Source organism: Triturus cristatus, chromosome 1_2, assembly GCF_964204655.1.
Source record: "Triturus cristatus chromosome 1_2, aTriCri1.1, whole genome shotgun sequence".
Taxonomy (NCBI): Eukaryota; Metazoa; Chordata; class Amphibia; order Caudata; family Salamandridae; genus Triturus; species Triturus cristatus.
The window spans coordinates 1009828541-1009843988 of NC_140580.1; the positions used below are offsets into that span (position 1 = coordinate 1009828541).

The 15448-nt window shown below is 45.5% G+C and overlaps 1 protein-coding gene across 4 annotated transcripts in view; it reads left to right on the forward strand.

Moving 5' to 3' along the window:
* LOC146868589 (uncharacterized) overlaps positions 1 to 15448 on the forward strand; it is a 1503661-nt gene that overhangs the window by 916929 nt on the left and 571284 nt on the right. For all 4 annotated transcript variants that reach the window (XM_085611695.1, XM_085611716.1, XM_085611705.1 and 1 more), the window contains one exon: positions 8578 to 8631. In XM_085611695.1, the coding sequence (XP_085467821.1) occupies positions 8578 to 8631 (54 nt within the window). The remainder of the gene's footprint in view (positions 1 to 8577; positions 8632 to 15448) is intronic.

Genomic DNA, 15448 nt, shown 5'->3' on the forward strand with positions numbered 1-15448 from the left:
GCTTCTGGTATTCAGGAGTACCAAGCACAGAAGCAGAGCAAAGCGCAACCTTTAATTGCTCAAAAGCTTGCTGGCATGCAGATGTCCACGGCAGGGGTTCATGCACTTCTTTAGTTGTGAGATAAAGGAGGGGTTTTGTTTGTAAGGAATAATTGGGAATCCAGTGGTGACAATACGAGGTTATACCAATAAAGGCACGCACCTCGCGTTGGGTTTTAGGAACAGGCATATTAGTGATAGCAGCTATGCGTTCAGGTGTTAGTCTGCGACCCTCCTTCGGCAGTAGGTGACCTAAATAGGTGACCTCCTGTCGACAATATTGAAATTTTTAAAGAGACACCTTGTGTCCATGGTGTGCTAAATGCAACAGCAATTTAACTGTGGCATCTTTACAACCATCCTCAGTATCAGAAACCATAAGGAGGTGGTCAACGTACTGCAATAGCATATTACCAGGGGGAAGTTCCAAAGAATCCGTTTGAGTTTTAAAGCTTGACTATAGATACTAGGGCTTTCTGTATAGCCTTGTGAATCTAAAGCTCCTGTCGGCTATGGAAAATCCAAACAGATATCTGCTATCTGTATGGATCGGAATGCGGAAGAAAGAATTCTTCAAATCGATCCCAGAAAATAATTTTGCTGATGGGGGAATCATTGTCAAGATCGTGGTAATGTCTGGAACTAGAGGATACTGGGGAACTACTATTTTGTAAACCTCTCTAAGGTCAATTACGAAGCAATAAACTTCAGGATGAGCATCAGAAGAATCCAAGGGTACCTTCCTAAGAATAGTAAGAATAGGGCTATTGCACACATTCGCTGCTGTCTCCTCAACCACACCAGACTCAATCAGATCCTGTATTTTTTGCAATAATAATTCTCCTGCCTGTGATATCTTGTACTGGGGAATACGTGGCAATACAGTGTTGTCTTTGATCTGGATAGAGACCGGTGGGATCTGGAGTAACCCCACATCCGTGTTTCCTGTAGCCCACAATGCGCGTGGCACATTTTTAAACTCAGCGGGGAGGGGGCATCTTTTGCAAAGCATTGTTTTGAACAAGCCACCTTTGGCCCAATGCTCATGTAAACGCCGTCTGGGGAACAAAAGATGGTCGCATGTTATCTTCTTAACAAATCCATTCTCATCAAATTCTCCCTACAATTTGACGTTAACAAAAATGGCGACTCAACCGTAAAGGGGCCAATAGTCAAAGCAAGAGGTTTGGAAATGGGAGTAACAACCGGCGTGCCTGAAAAGTTTACCAACACATTATTTTGGTCAGACAGAGCTGCCCCTGGGACCAGTGAATGAGAAACAGAGGTATTCATAGCACCCGTGTCAATCCGAAATGTCTTAGCCGTGCCTTGCAGATCCGCAGTGACATAGGATCCGCATTGATCTACAGGCACCGGAACTGGTGCCTCGCCCTGTCCCTGGCTATCCTAGCTGTGGGACATCCCCGTCACTTAGTCCATGTCATAGTCATCATGATAGTACTGCCTTCCTCGAGGGTCGTCAAAATAGTTCCCGCTCTGCATAGTATGCGATATATTCTCTGACTGCATCGCCTCTCTGCCTCCTCCTCCTCTTCCACGTCCTCTAAATCCCCGACCTCTCGGGGCCTCACCTTTCTGCAATAACTCCGGACACTCATTCCGCCAATGTCCTTCCTCCTTACAATACGCACATTGGTTGAGCCCAACCGGTGCACCCGAAGCACCACCCCTATTAGACCAGGGTAACCGCTGGGCCAGACCCGAACCTCTGCCTCTTCCACCTCCCCTTGCAACTTGCTGCATCAACACCCTCTTCTTCAACTCCTTCGACTTTTTCTCCACCTTCTCTTCCTCCTCATTCTCCCTATGCTCGTAGTACTGTGCCATACTCAATATTACTGATGGGGAGGAGGTGCTCCAAGTGCTTTCCGAAGCCTGCAACCTAGTCACAATCTCGGGAAGCAAGTTATTAACAAACCTACTGACACTCAAACGGATACCACCCTCCAACAACAGATCCCAGCCACTAAAGTCTAGAAACACCCCTTCAAACCTAGTAAAGAAATCAGACACACTCTTGTCCTTCTTCTGACGACATGCAGTCAATTTGTCCCAATCCACTCGTCTCGGCGGGATAAGGAAATGCATATAAGTGATAATGCGACCCGGCAAGGCTAATAACTCCACCTTTGGCTTCTTGCCGGGCTTGCATTCCTTGTCTAGCATCCTAATCTGATCCCATGTTCCACCCAATTCCACTACATGATCCTGTGTATGCACTTGCCTCCATATATCTACCGGTACCAACAGGCCAAAAAACAACTCAATATCAGCTAACGTCATCACCTTGGAGGAGGCCGCCTCTGTCAACTATTTGTAGTACACAGTCTGATTTTCCGAGGGTCTGGCAACTGAGCTTTAAGTCATATTACCTCACTCCTCTTCCATGGAGTGTAGATCCGCTGCTCCTGAAACCGAGCATCGAATCGTTGCCTAATTACAGTATTTGTTGCGTCGCGCAGTTCTGGTATTTCAGGAAGGTAAATGGATTGGACCTCCCTCTTGGGACACTGTGTCGCTATTGTCGGGACCTTCTGAAGCAATCTACCCCGATAACCCACCAGTGTAGTTACATTACTGAAAACTTCATTTGGGGCCATACCCGTAGCATATACCCAGTCCCGTATGTCATAGACGATCTGCGGTGCAACACCCTGAAAACACTGCTCCCACAGTCCTATCAGCGTAGCCCACGTATGCTTAAGAGCATGCTGCTGTATGAAGGGCTCATAATCTTTCATCACACTCCACACATCTTCCACACTATAGATCGGGTTCCCAGCCCACTGAGCCACCTGATTCACTACCATTTGCTTTTCCTCATCATCCACAGCAGAACGCACCAACACTTTCTCCATGCAGTCTCAGGCTGTTGCTCAATTTGCTTCATGCACCCCACGCACAGGCGTCTTGCCATTTTGCAGTGTTTGAGGCGTCACACTTAAGGGAGAAAGAGCAGATGAAGAGACAGGTACCATCATGAACGGAGACTGTGTTGTAGGAGTAAAAGATACGGAGCCAGTAGACAGAATAGGAGAGCTAACGGCTCCCGCCCCTGTGACTTGTGTAAGTAAAGAAGAAGGTGGCCCGGGGCCAAAGTAGTAGGGCTAGAAACAGAAATACTAGGGAGAACGGCACCAGGGGCGGAGACTGAGATGTCGGAACTGTCAGATATATCTTCTCAGAGGCATAAGGAGGTGGGGGTCGAGAATCTGATAACTCCTCAACGAAAACATCACCTTTCTCTTTATTAACATAACATTTATCATTCTGCAATCGAAACTTCCTATCTGCACATTCTATGCCTTTTTCTATCTTTTCTCTATCATAGGCCATTGCTTTCTGCGTTATTGTTTGCGTCTGTCTCTTCCGGGCCTCCTTCTCTGCTCTCATACGCCGTTGCTTTGCTTCCTTCTGCCTTACTCTTAAAGAATCAAACATCGACTGCCTGCTCTTTTTGGCAAACAATTTGTCCTCCAAGAAATTCAATTTTTGTTCATCAAATGTGCCAGTAAGCGGCCACTGTAAATCAGCATTGTCCCTCGTATATTTATGCCACAACTTGCTAAACATAATAGGGCCAATGCCGTGCTTGACGTACACATCAACATTTGGGGTACCCTCCGGAGGCGCAGGCTGGCTCTCTTCTAATCGAGCCTAAGTTGAACACCACCGACATCCAAAACAACCCAGTTTACTTAGACAAGGCATCTTAATATAAGACACATGCGCTGTCCCCAACGGACAAATATAACATCAACCAACAAAAGGGTTCGAGAACCAAACCAAAACGGTCCGAGAACCACACCCTACAGTCTGGAGACTGCACCAAGTTCAAGAAGAAAGGATTCAGCCCCAGATCTTTTCAAGAGTAAGCCGAATTTCCAGTTGGCCTGGCAGATTGTTCGCAAATACTCTGTGTCTTTTAAGGGTCCGCAAACCCACTAAGTTCAAACCAAGACAGTCCGAAAACCGTACCCAGACACAGCCCATGGGCTCGTGCCATTCGAGCACGGCAGTCAGAAAACCGCACCAAGACAGTCCGGAGACTGTACCAGGACACAGCCTTAGGCTCGTGCCATTCAAGAATGGTGCCATTTTTCCAAGAATGAAATCACTCACCTGGTGCACTTAGGTTAAGCAAGGTTAATCTCCACTGCCACCTCTTCTAAACAAACAGTCAAATCCAATGTTTTGCCTTCTCAGGACCCCAGCCGGTAACCAATAGACGAGGACCTACCCGATCAGACGGGCGGGTCAGCCAAGAGAACCGGGCTCTTATCATGTGGGGATCCCCGATCCGCCCGCCCGACTGGACATAACCCCAACCCAACAACCCGATTACGGGCGAGTCGGATCACCTTGCGGGGTCCCTGTTCGGGCACCAACTGAAGGAAGTGACCCGAAAGAGTCACCCAGGTTACTGAAAACCACCTGCTATGCCTTCCCAAGTAATAAAGAGTCGGTCAGACAATAGAGAATACAAACAAGCATTTATTAGTAATACTCTGCAGAGAAGTCTAATCTGACCTGCACCCTAAGATGTCTGCCAAGGGACTGGCCCCCCAACAGTCTGCAATGCATAACCATTCCTCCGAGAACCCCCCAACCATGCCCACAGAGGAACGTTACCGGCTTAGGCCGAGCGTGGACAAAGGAGGCACAGAAGGATGGGCTACCACCTGCTAGATGGGTACATTCTATCGCAGTTTCAAGGTTGCCGTGCCGGGTCTCAGCGTCTTCTAACATGGGAGCAGAGCTACACACATGGATAGATATGCAAGGGCAGAATGGCCTGTTCATTAGTAAGTCAGAAGGCAACCTTGAACAGAAAACAAACTAATAACTAAATACAGTGTTCTACTGAGGCAAGCAAGATGAATAACGGGGCCTAGTTAGCACAGAGCTTAATGGGCATTGCAAAATATAAATTGGAGTCACACTTGCTAACTGGAGCTTGCGCATTACAAGGATAACTCATTGAGTTGCATAACGTGAATACAAAAATGAGATCTAATTTAGCCTCACACTGCTAATCTACTATGGCACGAAAGAAGTATATAATGAGAATGGGGTTTTTCAGACCTAACAATTCCTGCCCCAGAAGTAGGTCGTGGTTGCTATTCCCACTGCTTTCTGGTGCCCAAGAAGGACAAGGGCCTGCGTCCTATCTTGGATCTCAGGGAAGTCAATCGCTTCCTCTGGAAGGAGAAGTTCAAGATGTTGACCCTGGCTCAGGTCTTGTCTGCCCTCGACCCTGGAGACTGAATGGTAGCGTTGGACTTGCAGGATGCTTATTTCCGCATCCCCGTCCTGCCGGCCCACCAGGGTACCTGCTGTTCACGGTAGGCCATGAGCACTTCTAGTTTACCGTGCTCCACTCGGGTGTTCACTAAAGTGATGGCGTTAGTCACAGCTCATCTGCGCAGATCAGGGGCCCTATCTCGACGACTGGTTGTTGAAGGCGGGCTCGCCCCAGGCAGTCGTCTCCCACCTCCAGACTACGGCCGGCCTCCTGCATTCGCTGGGGTTCTCCATCAACGTGCCGAAGTCACACCTGACCCCCTCTCAGAAGCTCCTCTTCATTGGAGCGGTTCTGGACACGACGCAGTTTCGGGTTTATCCTCCCGAGCAGCGAGTCCGGGATATTCAGACTATGATTCCGATCTTTCAGCCTCTATCCCGGGTTTCGTTCAGGATGACCCTGCGGCTGCTGGGCCTCATGGCCTCCTGCATCCTGCTGGTCGATCATGCCAGGTGGCATATGTGGACCTGAAGTTCCAGTGGGCACAGCATCAGGGTAATCTGTCCGATTGCGTCCATATCTCAGAGGGCACTGCACAACAATTGCAGTGGCAGCACACAGACCAGGATTGGGTCAACGGCAGATCCCTCTCCCTTCCCCAACCAGATCACACAGTGGTGACAGACTCATCTCTTCTGGGATGAGGCGGCCACATGGGAGAGGTGGAGATCTGAAGCCTCGGGTCTCCGGCGGAGTCTGAGCTCCACATCAACCTTCTGGAGCTTCGGGCGATCCGTCTTGCACTAAAAGCATTCCTTCACTCTGTCCGGGGAAGAGTAGTGCAGGTGTTCACAGACAACACCACCACCATGTGGTACTGCAACAAACAAGGCGGGTTGGGGTCGTGAACCCTATGTCAAGAGGCCCTCCGTCTCTGGACATGGCTGGAACATCAGGGCATATCCCTGGTGGTTCAACACCTGGCAGGTTCACTGAATGCCAGGGCAGTCAAACTCATACACAGGTGAATGATGGATCACGAATGGCGCCTTCACTCGGAGGTGGTGCAAGGCCTCTTTCAACAGTGGGGAGAGCCTTGATTAGATCTAATCGCCATCCGAAGAGAACGCACGTCAGCAAATCTGCGGATGGAATTTCCAAGGCGGCACTCGCTAGGCGACGCTTTTCGTCGCAAGTGGAGTTGCGCTCTTCTATACGCCTTTCCACCTATACCACTTCTGCCCAGAGTGCTGAAGAAGATAAAGCACGACCGGACCCAAGTCATTCTTGTGGCTCCTGATTGGGCATGAAGAGTCTGGTATTCCGAGCTGATATATCGTTACCGAAGTTAAGTAACTTATTCATTCATCCAAAACAATTTGCATCATGTTACCAGTAATCCAAAGACTTCATCAAATTTAATGGAGACAAACTGGTGAGGAACACTTTTTTATTTTTTGTTGTGAATTCGAACTGAATCACTTTGAATTTTTTTTTTATATTTATTGTGAATTGTTTAAACCCTGATTAATTCATAAAAGTTCCTGTTTGCAAACTGTGTTTTATATTTTCCAAATCACTAAACATCCACCAAGTTAACCTTACTGTGTTTTTCCCACAAGTGAAGGAACAGGTTTGGTTAGACAGAGTTCCACACAGGGTCAAACTGAGACAGGAAATAGGCCTGTGTATCAAAATAAAAGTGGCCCCCTTTAGGAAATCAGATAGCTAAAAATATGACGCACATTTGAAAATTGGTGCTCTTTTGTACTTGTAATGACACGCTGCACAGATGTTTCGCAAGGGTTGGGGGGGGGGCTGCACGCATTAGAGCTTGCTACAGGCAATGTTTGTGTTATATCAGGGAAATCAACAGTAAACACCATCCCAACAGCCACAGAACACACTGACTTACTAGACCAGCCTTTCTGGCACTGCCTGATTACCCTTCAGTAGTGTACTCTGGCCATCTTGAATCCTCAGTGTTTTTTCATGCCTCCATTTGCGAAGATTTATGTATAATTCAAGACTGTCTGACAGCACAAGAATTGCATTAGCTGAAAATGGGTAAAAAATCAAAGTTGTTCTGAAGAGAGGCTGCCAAAATGACTTGCCCATGGCTTATAAAAATCCTTTAGATATTGGGACACCACTCTAAGGATATTAAATGAGGGTCCAGGCTGCCTGTCAATTATGTTGGACCTCTTAAGTGTATTTGACTGTCCTTTTGGATAGGCTGTCTTCATTGCCAACTGCTCATGATGACACCGTAGCACTCCTTTCTGGAACATAGGTCTCAATAAGTGTTCCTGCATCAATACATCTGCAAAGAAATATCTGTCAATCATGAGGTACTTCCATGATCCCCTCTGTCACATATTTTGTTCAGCATTTACCTTGCTTGACTCTTTAACATCTTTGCCAACCAACCCCCTGTCATCCAATCCTGTGCCAAAAATGCTCGGGTTTACATCAGGTTCTCCATGGATAAGATCACCATTGATGCCCTTCACTTAGTTCTCTTTAGAATTGTGGAGGAGATGGCCAATAGCAGCATCCGGTATAGTAGTCTTGAAGTTCAGTTTATCGTCTTCGGCTGTTTCAAGATACCTAAAGTAGCCACCAACTCTAACACTGATATCTTTATTCATAACATTGTGATGTGTAAGAGAGGGGGACAACATCTGACTGAGAGCTATTGCTGTAGTTTTCATTGTCTACACAGGGTTATGCTATTGCACCTCACTGTATGAAGATCTTCCTGCATAGCAAATCTGCTGTTTGCACAGGGTGCACAATGCTGAAGTGCGACTTGTTAAGGGTCTCTCCATATCTCATGTCTTCCTCATCAGCTGGAAGGGCACTTCACTGCCTCTCCAAGAAGCATAGAATTGTTTTTAAATTGGACAGCATGGCTTATAGATGTCTGAACAACCTGGCCCCTAAGTATTTACAAAGTGAAATCCATCATCATAACGCTGTTGGAAACCTTTCTCCTGGCCTTTTGATGCACCATTTTTTTTTCACCTCTGTAATTATTTTCCTATAGAACATGCTTCGTCCAATCCAAATTTTCCAAAAGACTATCAAGAAATATTTGTTCTAAATGTAGCAGCTGATGTAAGCTGATCAGCACCAGAAGTGTGGTCAGCTCAAGTCCGTTATCTCCAGTTGTCAGCCTCCCCATTCCCCCAAGTATACTTAGTAATTCACTGTTTCAATTACCACATCAGAAAAGTACATTTTGTAATGTAACTTTCCTCCTCTTGCAGGGCTATCCTGGAGCTGTAGGAGACAGAGGGAGAACAGGACACATGGGGGAGAAGGTACTGCCTCTATATTATAATGCTCTGTATGTCACTAATGTCACTTAGTGTCTGCCAGACAGATCAGTTGTAATTGTGTCTGTGGAGTGTGTATAATTGGTTTGATACTTTAAACATCCTTTTGGAGTATTGCTAGTAGGGAGATGGAGGTTTATCTGAAGAATGTGAGGGAAAGGGAAGAGTCTTGGGCATTAACTTGCAAATACGGATATTTTAGAAGATTCCATGTTTGTAGAGTATGTAGAGTAAGATTATGGTCTTGCCTTTGAAATTGATCTGGATTTCACTTGGCTGGCTTGTTGTACTCAGGGAGGTCATGGCGGTACAGGCTCCATGCAGGCTTCAGGCTCTACACCGCGCCGGTGTACCGACAGACAGAGCGGTGCTCTTTCCTGAGCGGTTGCCAGGTAGAGGTGTGGTGACTTACCCAGTGTTTACGGGTGATTCTCAGCACCAATGGACACATTGAAAAAGTGTTTGTCCTTGTATCCTTTTTTGTGTTAATTACACATTTTCACTTGTACGCAGCAGTATTACAGGTCCTGATGAAAGCTGAGCCTTCTTACAGGCTATATGGCTGAAACATGTTGACCAATTTTTCCATCACCGCAGTTTAAAAATTTGTGACTGCTGGTGCACGTTATCTTAATCCTGGCCAGGAACGTTCTATAACAAATATCTTTCATGTTCCTGAGCTAGTTTTAATTTCACTTACCTTCACATTTTTAAAAAAACTTTTCTTTTGCGCTGCGCCCTCACTCACACGTCCAGCTCTACATTTGTGGATTTAGTATATCCAACATTACATTAAAAACATCCCTGAGCTCCTCCCTCTCAGAGAGGGGGTTGTAGCCCCCAGAGGAACTAAGTTTTTCCTCTGGGAGGAGAATCCCAAATGATGAAGCATGTCACCTTTGGTGAGTGGGGATTTCGTCCTATAAAGGTATATGCCCAAATATATATGTATTGGGCTTAGATGTTGGTTTTGTTTCACTTTTTTGTTTTGATTTAACTATGTTGTAGTGGTTTTCCACACCTTCTTAGCTTTTGATAGACCCCAGGGTTTCGTACTGTTGCTTATCTTGATATTGGGGAATAAACCCTGTGCGGTCTTTAAACTGTCCCTAAGACCCTCCGGCTTTGAACCGTATTTTGTTATAGCATGGAGGTACAGAACCTGTTATGGTAGGTTTACAACTTGGATGCTGAGAGAGGTACACAATTGTAATAGAGCCACCTACTGACTGAACAAACAGAGCTTATCAGGTGGAAGCAGTCTTCTGCCTTTTTGCAAAAAAAAAAAAAACCTGGAATGATTTTTCTTGGGATTATACCATAGGTTGGGAGAACTGCTGAAACAATTGAGGGGAGCAATGGCTGTTAGTAGGCTAAAAGCTGTTCACTCGCCACTGTGGAGCTACCACTATTTATTGGGTCTCCCATTCCCTTGAAATAGAGCACAAATGGTTTTGTCAAAATTAGACATGGATTATTGTATGGAAATGCCTCTTTTATGGTCACCCCCGAGTTTTTGCACTTATGCTGCTTTTTATTCTAAGAGTGCATTTAGGCCTGCTACCCAGACTGTAGACCCTGTGCCCTTACTCAAACTGGTATGTTGAATTGGCTTCTAACAAATTGGCTGAGCTAGCTTGCCTGTAAGTCCCTAGTAAATGGTACACAGGGTACCCTGGGCATGTAAGCTAGATGGTCCCCCAAGGATTGGGTGGGACACGAGTAAAATGAGACTCCCAGCCCACCACTTGCAGGCTGGAAGAGCAGTTTGAGCTGCTGGTCCTACTTATCCATTTAAAGCAATGTCAAAGCCAGACTTCCCCCTAGTGTATGAATAAGTCATCCTTATGGCAGGCCTAGAGAGTCCTAAGGCAGAGTACAGCATATCTCATAGGCAGCCAATGTATTTTCCATGTTCTGGGAGTAAAATCGGTAAACTGTCATTTTTACTATGGAAAAGCTTGGTCGCCCAGTTGGCGAGTGCAGAGTCTGACCCACTCAGCTGTGCTAACTCTGGAATGGTGCAACTAAAGTGGATCATCCAAGATATCAAACAACTCGTTACATTAAGCCCAACCTGGCTCTGAGGTCGAAATTAATGTAGCAAGTTGCAGGGTGCAACTTTAGAAATGTTGCCACTTTGGTGCCTTCAGTCCCCTGTACCAATGCCCCTTGCACACGAGGTGCAGTAGCCAAGACAGCTTTCTGCCCTCCTGCAGAGACATGCTAATGACTCCCAAGAAAGGGTACAATAGGGGACTGCTCTGGAAGGAGGTATCGCCTCAATCCTGCAGGAAGTCACAGGGGTGTTGACCCAAAAGGTATGCTTTAAAGGAGAAGCTGCCTTTGAAGGGCAAATGCTGCTCGCACCAGTGTCTATTGATTAAGTATGTGCTACGTTTATCAGCCATTTTTGAGTCACTATCTGATGTCTAATGCAGTATGTAAGGGATGTTATATGTTTTCTGTGTCATCAAATGTTATTTTAAGGCATTTCATGCGCTTTCCCCCAGCATTGAATACTTAGGCAGTGAGTCCCACCTCCGCATAATGTATATTAATGCAGTGTGGTCGGTTGACAGTATACACGGGGAGTACGTGCTCTTACTATAGTCATTATATATTGAGGCAGTATGTACTGTCTCCATGTATTGTGTTGGGACAATACATTCTGTCTCTCCGAACAATGTATATTGTGGCAGTATTTGTGATAGAGAGAGCAGGGTAAATCCGAAAGAATCATCATTAGGTGAAAGTTGGGGTTCAAACCCATCCAGATTCATGTCATTGAGTCTGGCTTGGACTGTTCGTGCTTGTTGTTTTTACGAACAGCAGGAATTTTTTGGTGAGGTTAAGCCTCAGGTACAGATATGGATGAGGGGCAAGTAGTGTTTGAGTGGTTGGAGCTGCTTGGATTGGCAACATTATGAAATACCATGGAGAGGTGATAACAACCAGGTAAAATGTGACCTCCCAAGATGTTGGGGTTTACACGTTCTTGGAAAGTTGCGAGGTGTCTTTATCAGATACACACGGCATTTGCACAACATCTGACCACTTTCCTATTGCCTGTGACTGTTGCTCATTTATAACCCTGATAGCCACGAGGGAGTGATAGGCCAAGGTAATTTTGGAAAGGGCATGCAAGCAGACTCCAAAGTGGCCCATCTTCCTTTCTTCAAGTAAGTCTCCTGATGAGAAGCAATCTGAGGCAATCTGCTAGGGTGGGCCAGATCCTGCAGAGTTGGTGACCACTGCACCTCCGATATCACTGACTCCCCTCCTCTACTTGCTCGGGTCTTGTTGCCACTTCTAAGTCAGTTCTTGCCTGCATAGGTGCCGACCCATATGACTTCAGTGTCTTTTACAGCATCATCATAGGTGCTTCCATGTGGGCTGATTTAAGCAATGCTTCCATTTTTGAAGTTGGCACTTATTGTCTGAGTAATAAAAGAAAAGGTTTGTGTCTGTTTTAATAACTCTTGTCACATCCTCTCTCAAGGTCCAGACTTTCGGCCAGATGTGCAAACCTCTTTGCATCAGATCCTGATGCCTTCGTCCTGCTTATTAGGGGTTGGTGGCTGCCTTAGCAAGATTATTTGGAGGCTGAAAACCTCCTTGGTGCATGGATTCATGTTTTTACTTTGAGGCGGCATTGTCATGTCTCCAGAGGGGAGTTGTCATTATCCCTTCGTTCTCCTTTTCAGGAAGTAAGTTTGTTTACCTTTGTCATATGAATAGAAGTGAAAGAGCTTGAATTACCCTCCTAACTGCGGACACAAAGAAATCTTCCAGCCAGACAAGCTAGTATTTTACAACTGATCTACTTTTTGCTCAAGGGTCATGTATGTTTTACTTATGGTTCTGTCCATTGCTCCCAGCCTTTTATCCACCTCCGCTTCCATCAATGAAGAGGAGACATTGCATAAACTAGAACCTAGGCATGATGTATCTTATAACATCAATCGTGCAAGCCGGTCAGCTTTTTGGGGGATTTTCTAGAACCAAGAAGGGAGCGTTGTACACCAAACATGCAATTTCACACTGGGTCACATTGTATATAAAGACCATACTCCTTGGCCAAGAAGACACTCTCGTTGGCATTTGTGCACACTCCACGATGCTGTGGCAGCTTGTACTGCTCTCACCATAAGCGTTCTGTTGGCTGATATTTACCAGATGGCCACTTGGGACTTCATTGTACACCCTTGCGAAACAATACTATACCAACCCTCAGACATGCAGTGCTTGATACGTATCACTGTTGTGTTGCATGACATCCTTAGTTAATCAGCACTACACAAACTGGGCTTGTAGGGTGTATTGCTTTGGGATTAATTCATCAGGTGAAGAATCATCAGGAAGAAGTATCCATCAGAACATTGTTACATCCTTTAGTAACAATATTTGTGGAGGATACTACATTCTCCCCATCATTCTTCACCATCCTTCCTCCTCTTCTGATGAGCTTGTGCCATTAATAGTAAGATTCCAAGTTATGCAAACATACTTCTTTTCTTGCTTTTGCTGTCAAAAAAGCTCTCTTTGTTTTCCTCTGCATGCTTTAATTAGATGTGGAAATATACAAGTAAATAATGACAGCATGATGGTCAGCGTTATACAGAGAGAGTTGTTGTCACACTCAGGCAATGGAGCTGCAGTTGGAGTTGCTGCACGCCACCTGGCGTTGCTGCAACACTATTGCTGGGGAACGTTTTTCTGGATCCAGTCTGGTGCCTACATAATACTGATAAGGTGATGAATCTGCTGGAAGGTATAGAGTCCACCAGAAATATTGTTACCAAAGGAGAGCAGCTTTTGCTTATTGACCTGTGGACTGCAATCTTGATGCAGCCGGTATATTTGAATAAATGTAACTTTGCCTCTCAGTTTTTACCCTTACATGTTTTGCAACTGAACTAAGCAGTGACTTTGGGTGTGTTTAAAAAGAACATATGGAGGGACACTTAGCACCATAGGAGTTGTTGCACCGGAGCTAGTTAAAGCTACTACAGCATCATCTGACAATAGGTTATGTGAGTGTTCTGACTTAAGGTTAGTCAATGTTTTCTTTCCTCTTAATGGTTAGAGCCTTATTTGGATTTTGGAAGATGGCATGCTTTGTTAAAATATGGCGGATATCCCGTCCACTGAATTAGAAATGCAATAGTGTTTGTGTTACACAAACCAGCCACCTGCTCAAACAGATTAAACACCACCCACATAACATGCCACACTCTCATGCATGCTCCTCAACACCCTCTCACTCACCAAACATGCCACAGAGATATAGGACGTACTGCACAACCATGCTCCGGACCTGCTCTTCCTCACGAAACATGGCTAAACCCAACCTCTGCACTGGACATCGCTACAGCCATCCCAGCTGGCTAGAAGATCACCAGACAAGACCATCAGCATAAGCCCTGAGGTGGAGTTGCCATCATACTCAAAGACGCCATCAGCTGCACAATCTACACAGACACCCCCAGCAGCTACAAGATATGCATCACAGCCAACTTCTCCCTAAGTGGAACCCTCGTATCCAGACCATCAGGACCTCACAACAATTTCGCAAGCGACATCGCAGAATTGTTTGTGCCTCTCTTGATCACCACCAGCATCTTCATCCTCCTCGGAGAGTTCAGCTTTCACCTACAAACTGCACCAAACCAAACTCTATGGCCCTTCTAGAAAACCTTGGAAACCTTGGCCTCACACAGCACATTACCATACTCACCCTCACCACCGGACACCTATTGGACTCAATTTCCTCCTCAATCAGCAATATCACAATCATCTATCCAGCAACTATGACCTAGACAGACCACGCCCTTGTCAGTTTCATCATACCCATCCTGCACCAAAACAGACCTACCACCACCGGAACTGGCCACTGCAGCTAGAAAAACATCACAGAAGCAGAGTGGGCATCCACCCTGTCTGTTAACCTGGCTGAGCACCCCAGCAACTGCCCAAAAGCCATCCAGGACCTCAACAGCTATATCACTGCACGCACCAACACCCTGGCTTCTCTCCAGCACAACCCAATGGTAAGAGTTTAGCACAGGCAAATTGGTACTCAGAGAAGCTCAGGCTGATGAAACGCCAGAGGAAGCAACTGGAGTGCACATTGAGAAGTCGAGACACCACATATAAAAACATCTTCAAATCAGCCTTAAGATGCTACCACCAGCAGATATGGAGTCCCAAGTTCACAGCTCTTGCAGATCGCACACACACGCCGGCACTAACAGAAGCAATGAAATCTTTATCATTATCAAATATTTATAACAATAAAATACTAGGTAGTAATAGTTTCAGATATTGCACTTTGTGTATACACATACAAATTTACTGTGGGTAAAGTAATTTCAACGAGAATCCCAAATATTTTGGTGGTGCAATAATGGTTTAGAGTACCTTACTACCAAAGGTGGATTAGCACACTGGAAAGCAATCCAGTATGTTCAAATCAACTAATTTGACAAACCAAAGCACTCAAAGTGGTATTAACCCAATAAGTACAATGCCCAAACATTAAGGACTTGTATTAAAGAGCACAGTTCTTGTATATTGCAGAGCGTAGACCGTCAAATAATCTTCAGATACAGATGATTCACAAATTAATAGTCTTCAAGGATGAATAGCCAACACGTGTTTCATCACTATGCGACTTTTCAAGGCTGTGAAATGTTTACAAATAAAAAACTTGTAATATACTGTCCCTCTTGGTGAACACAGGCTGATCACAAACTAGCACTTATTAGTAGATATATAGCCCAAAGTCAGGATCTGTATA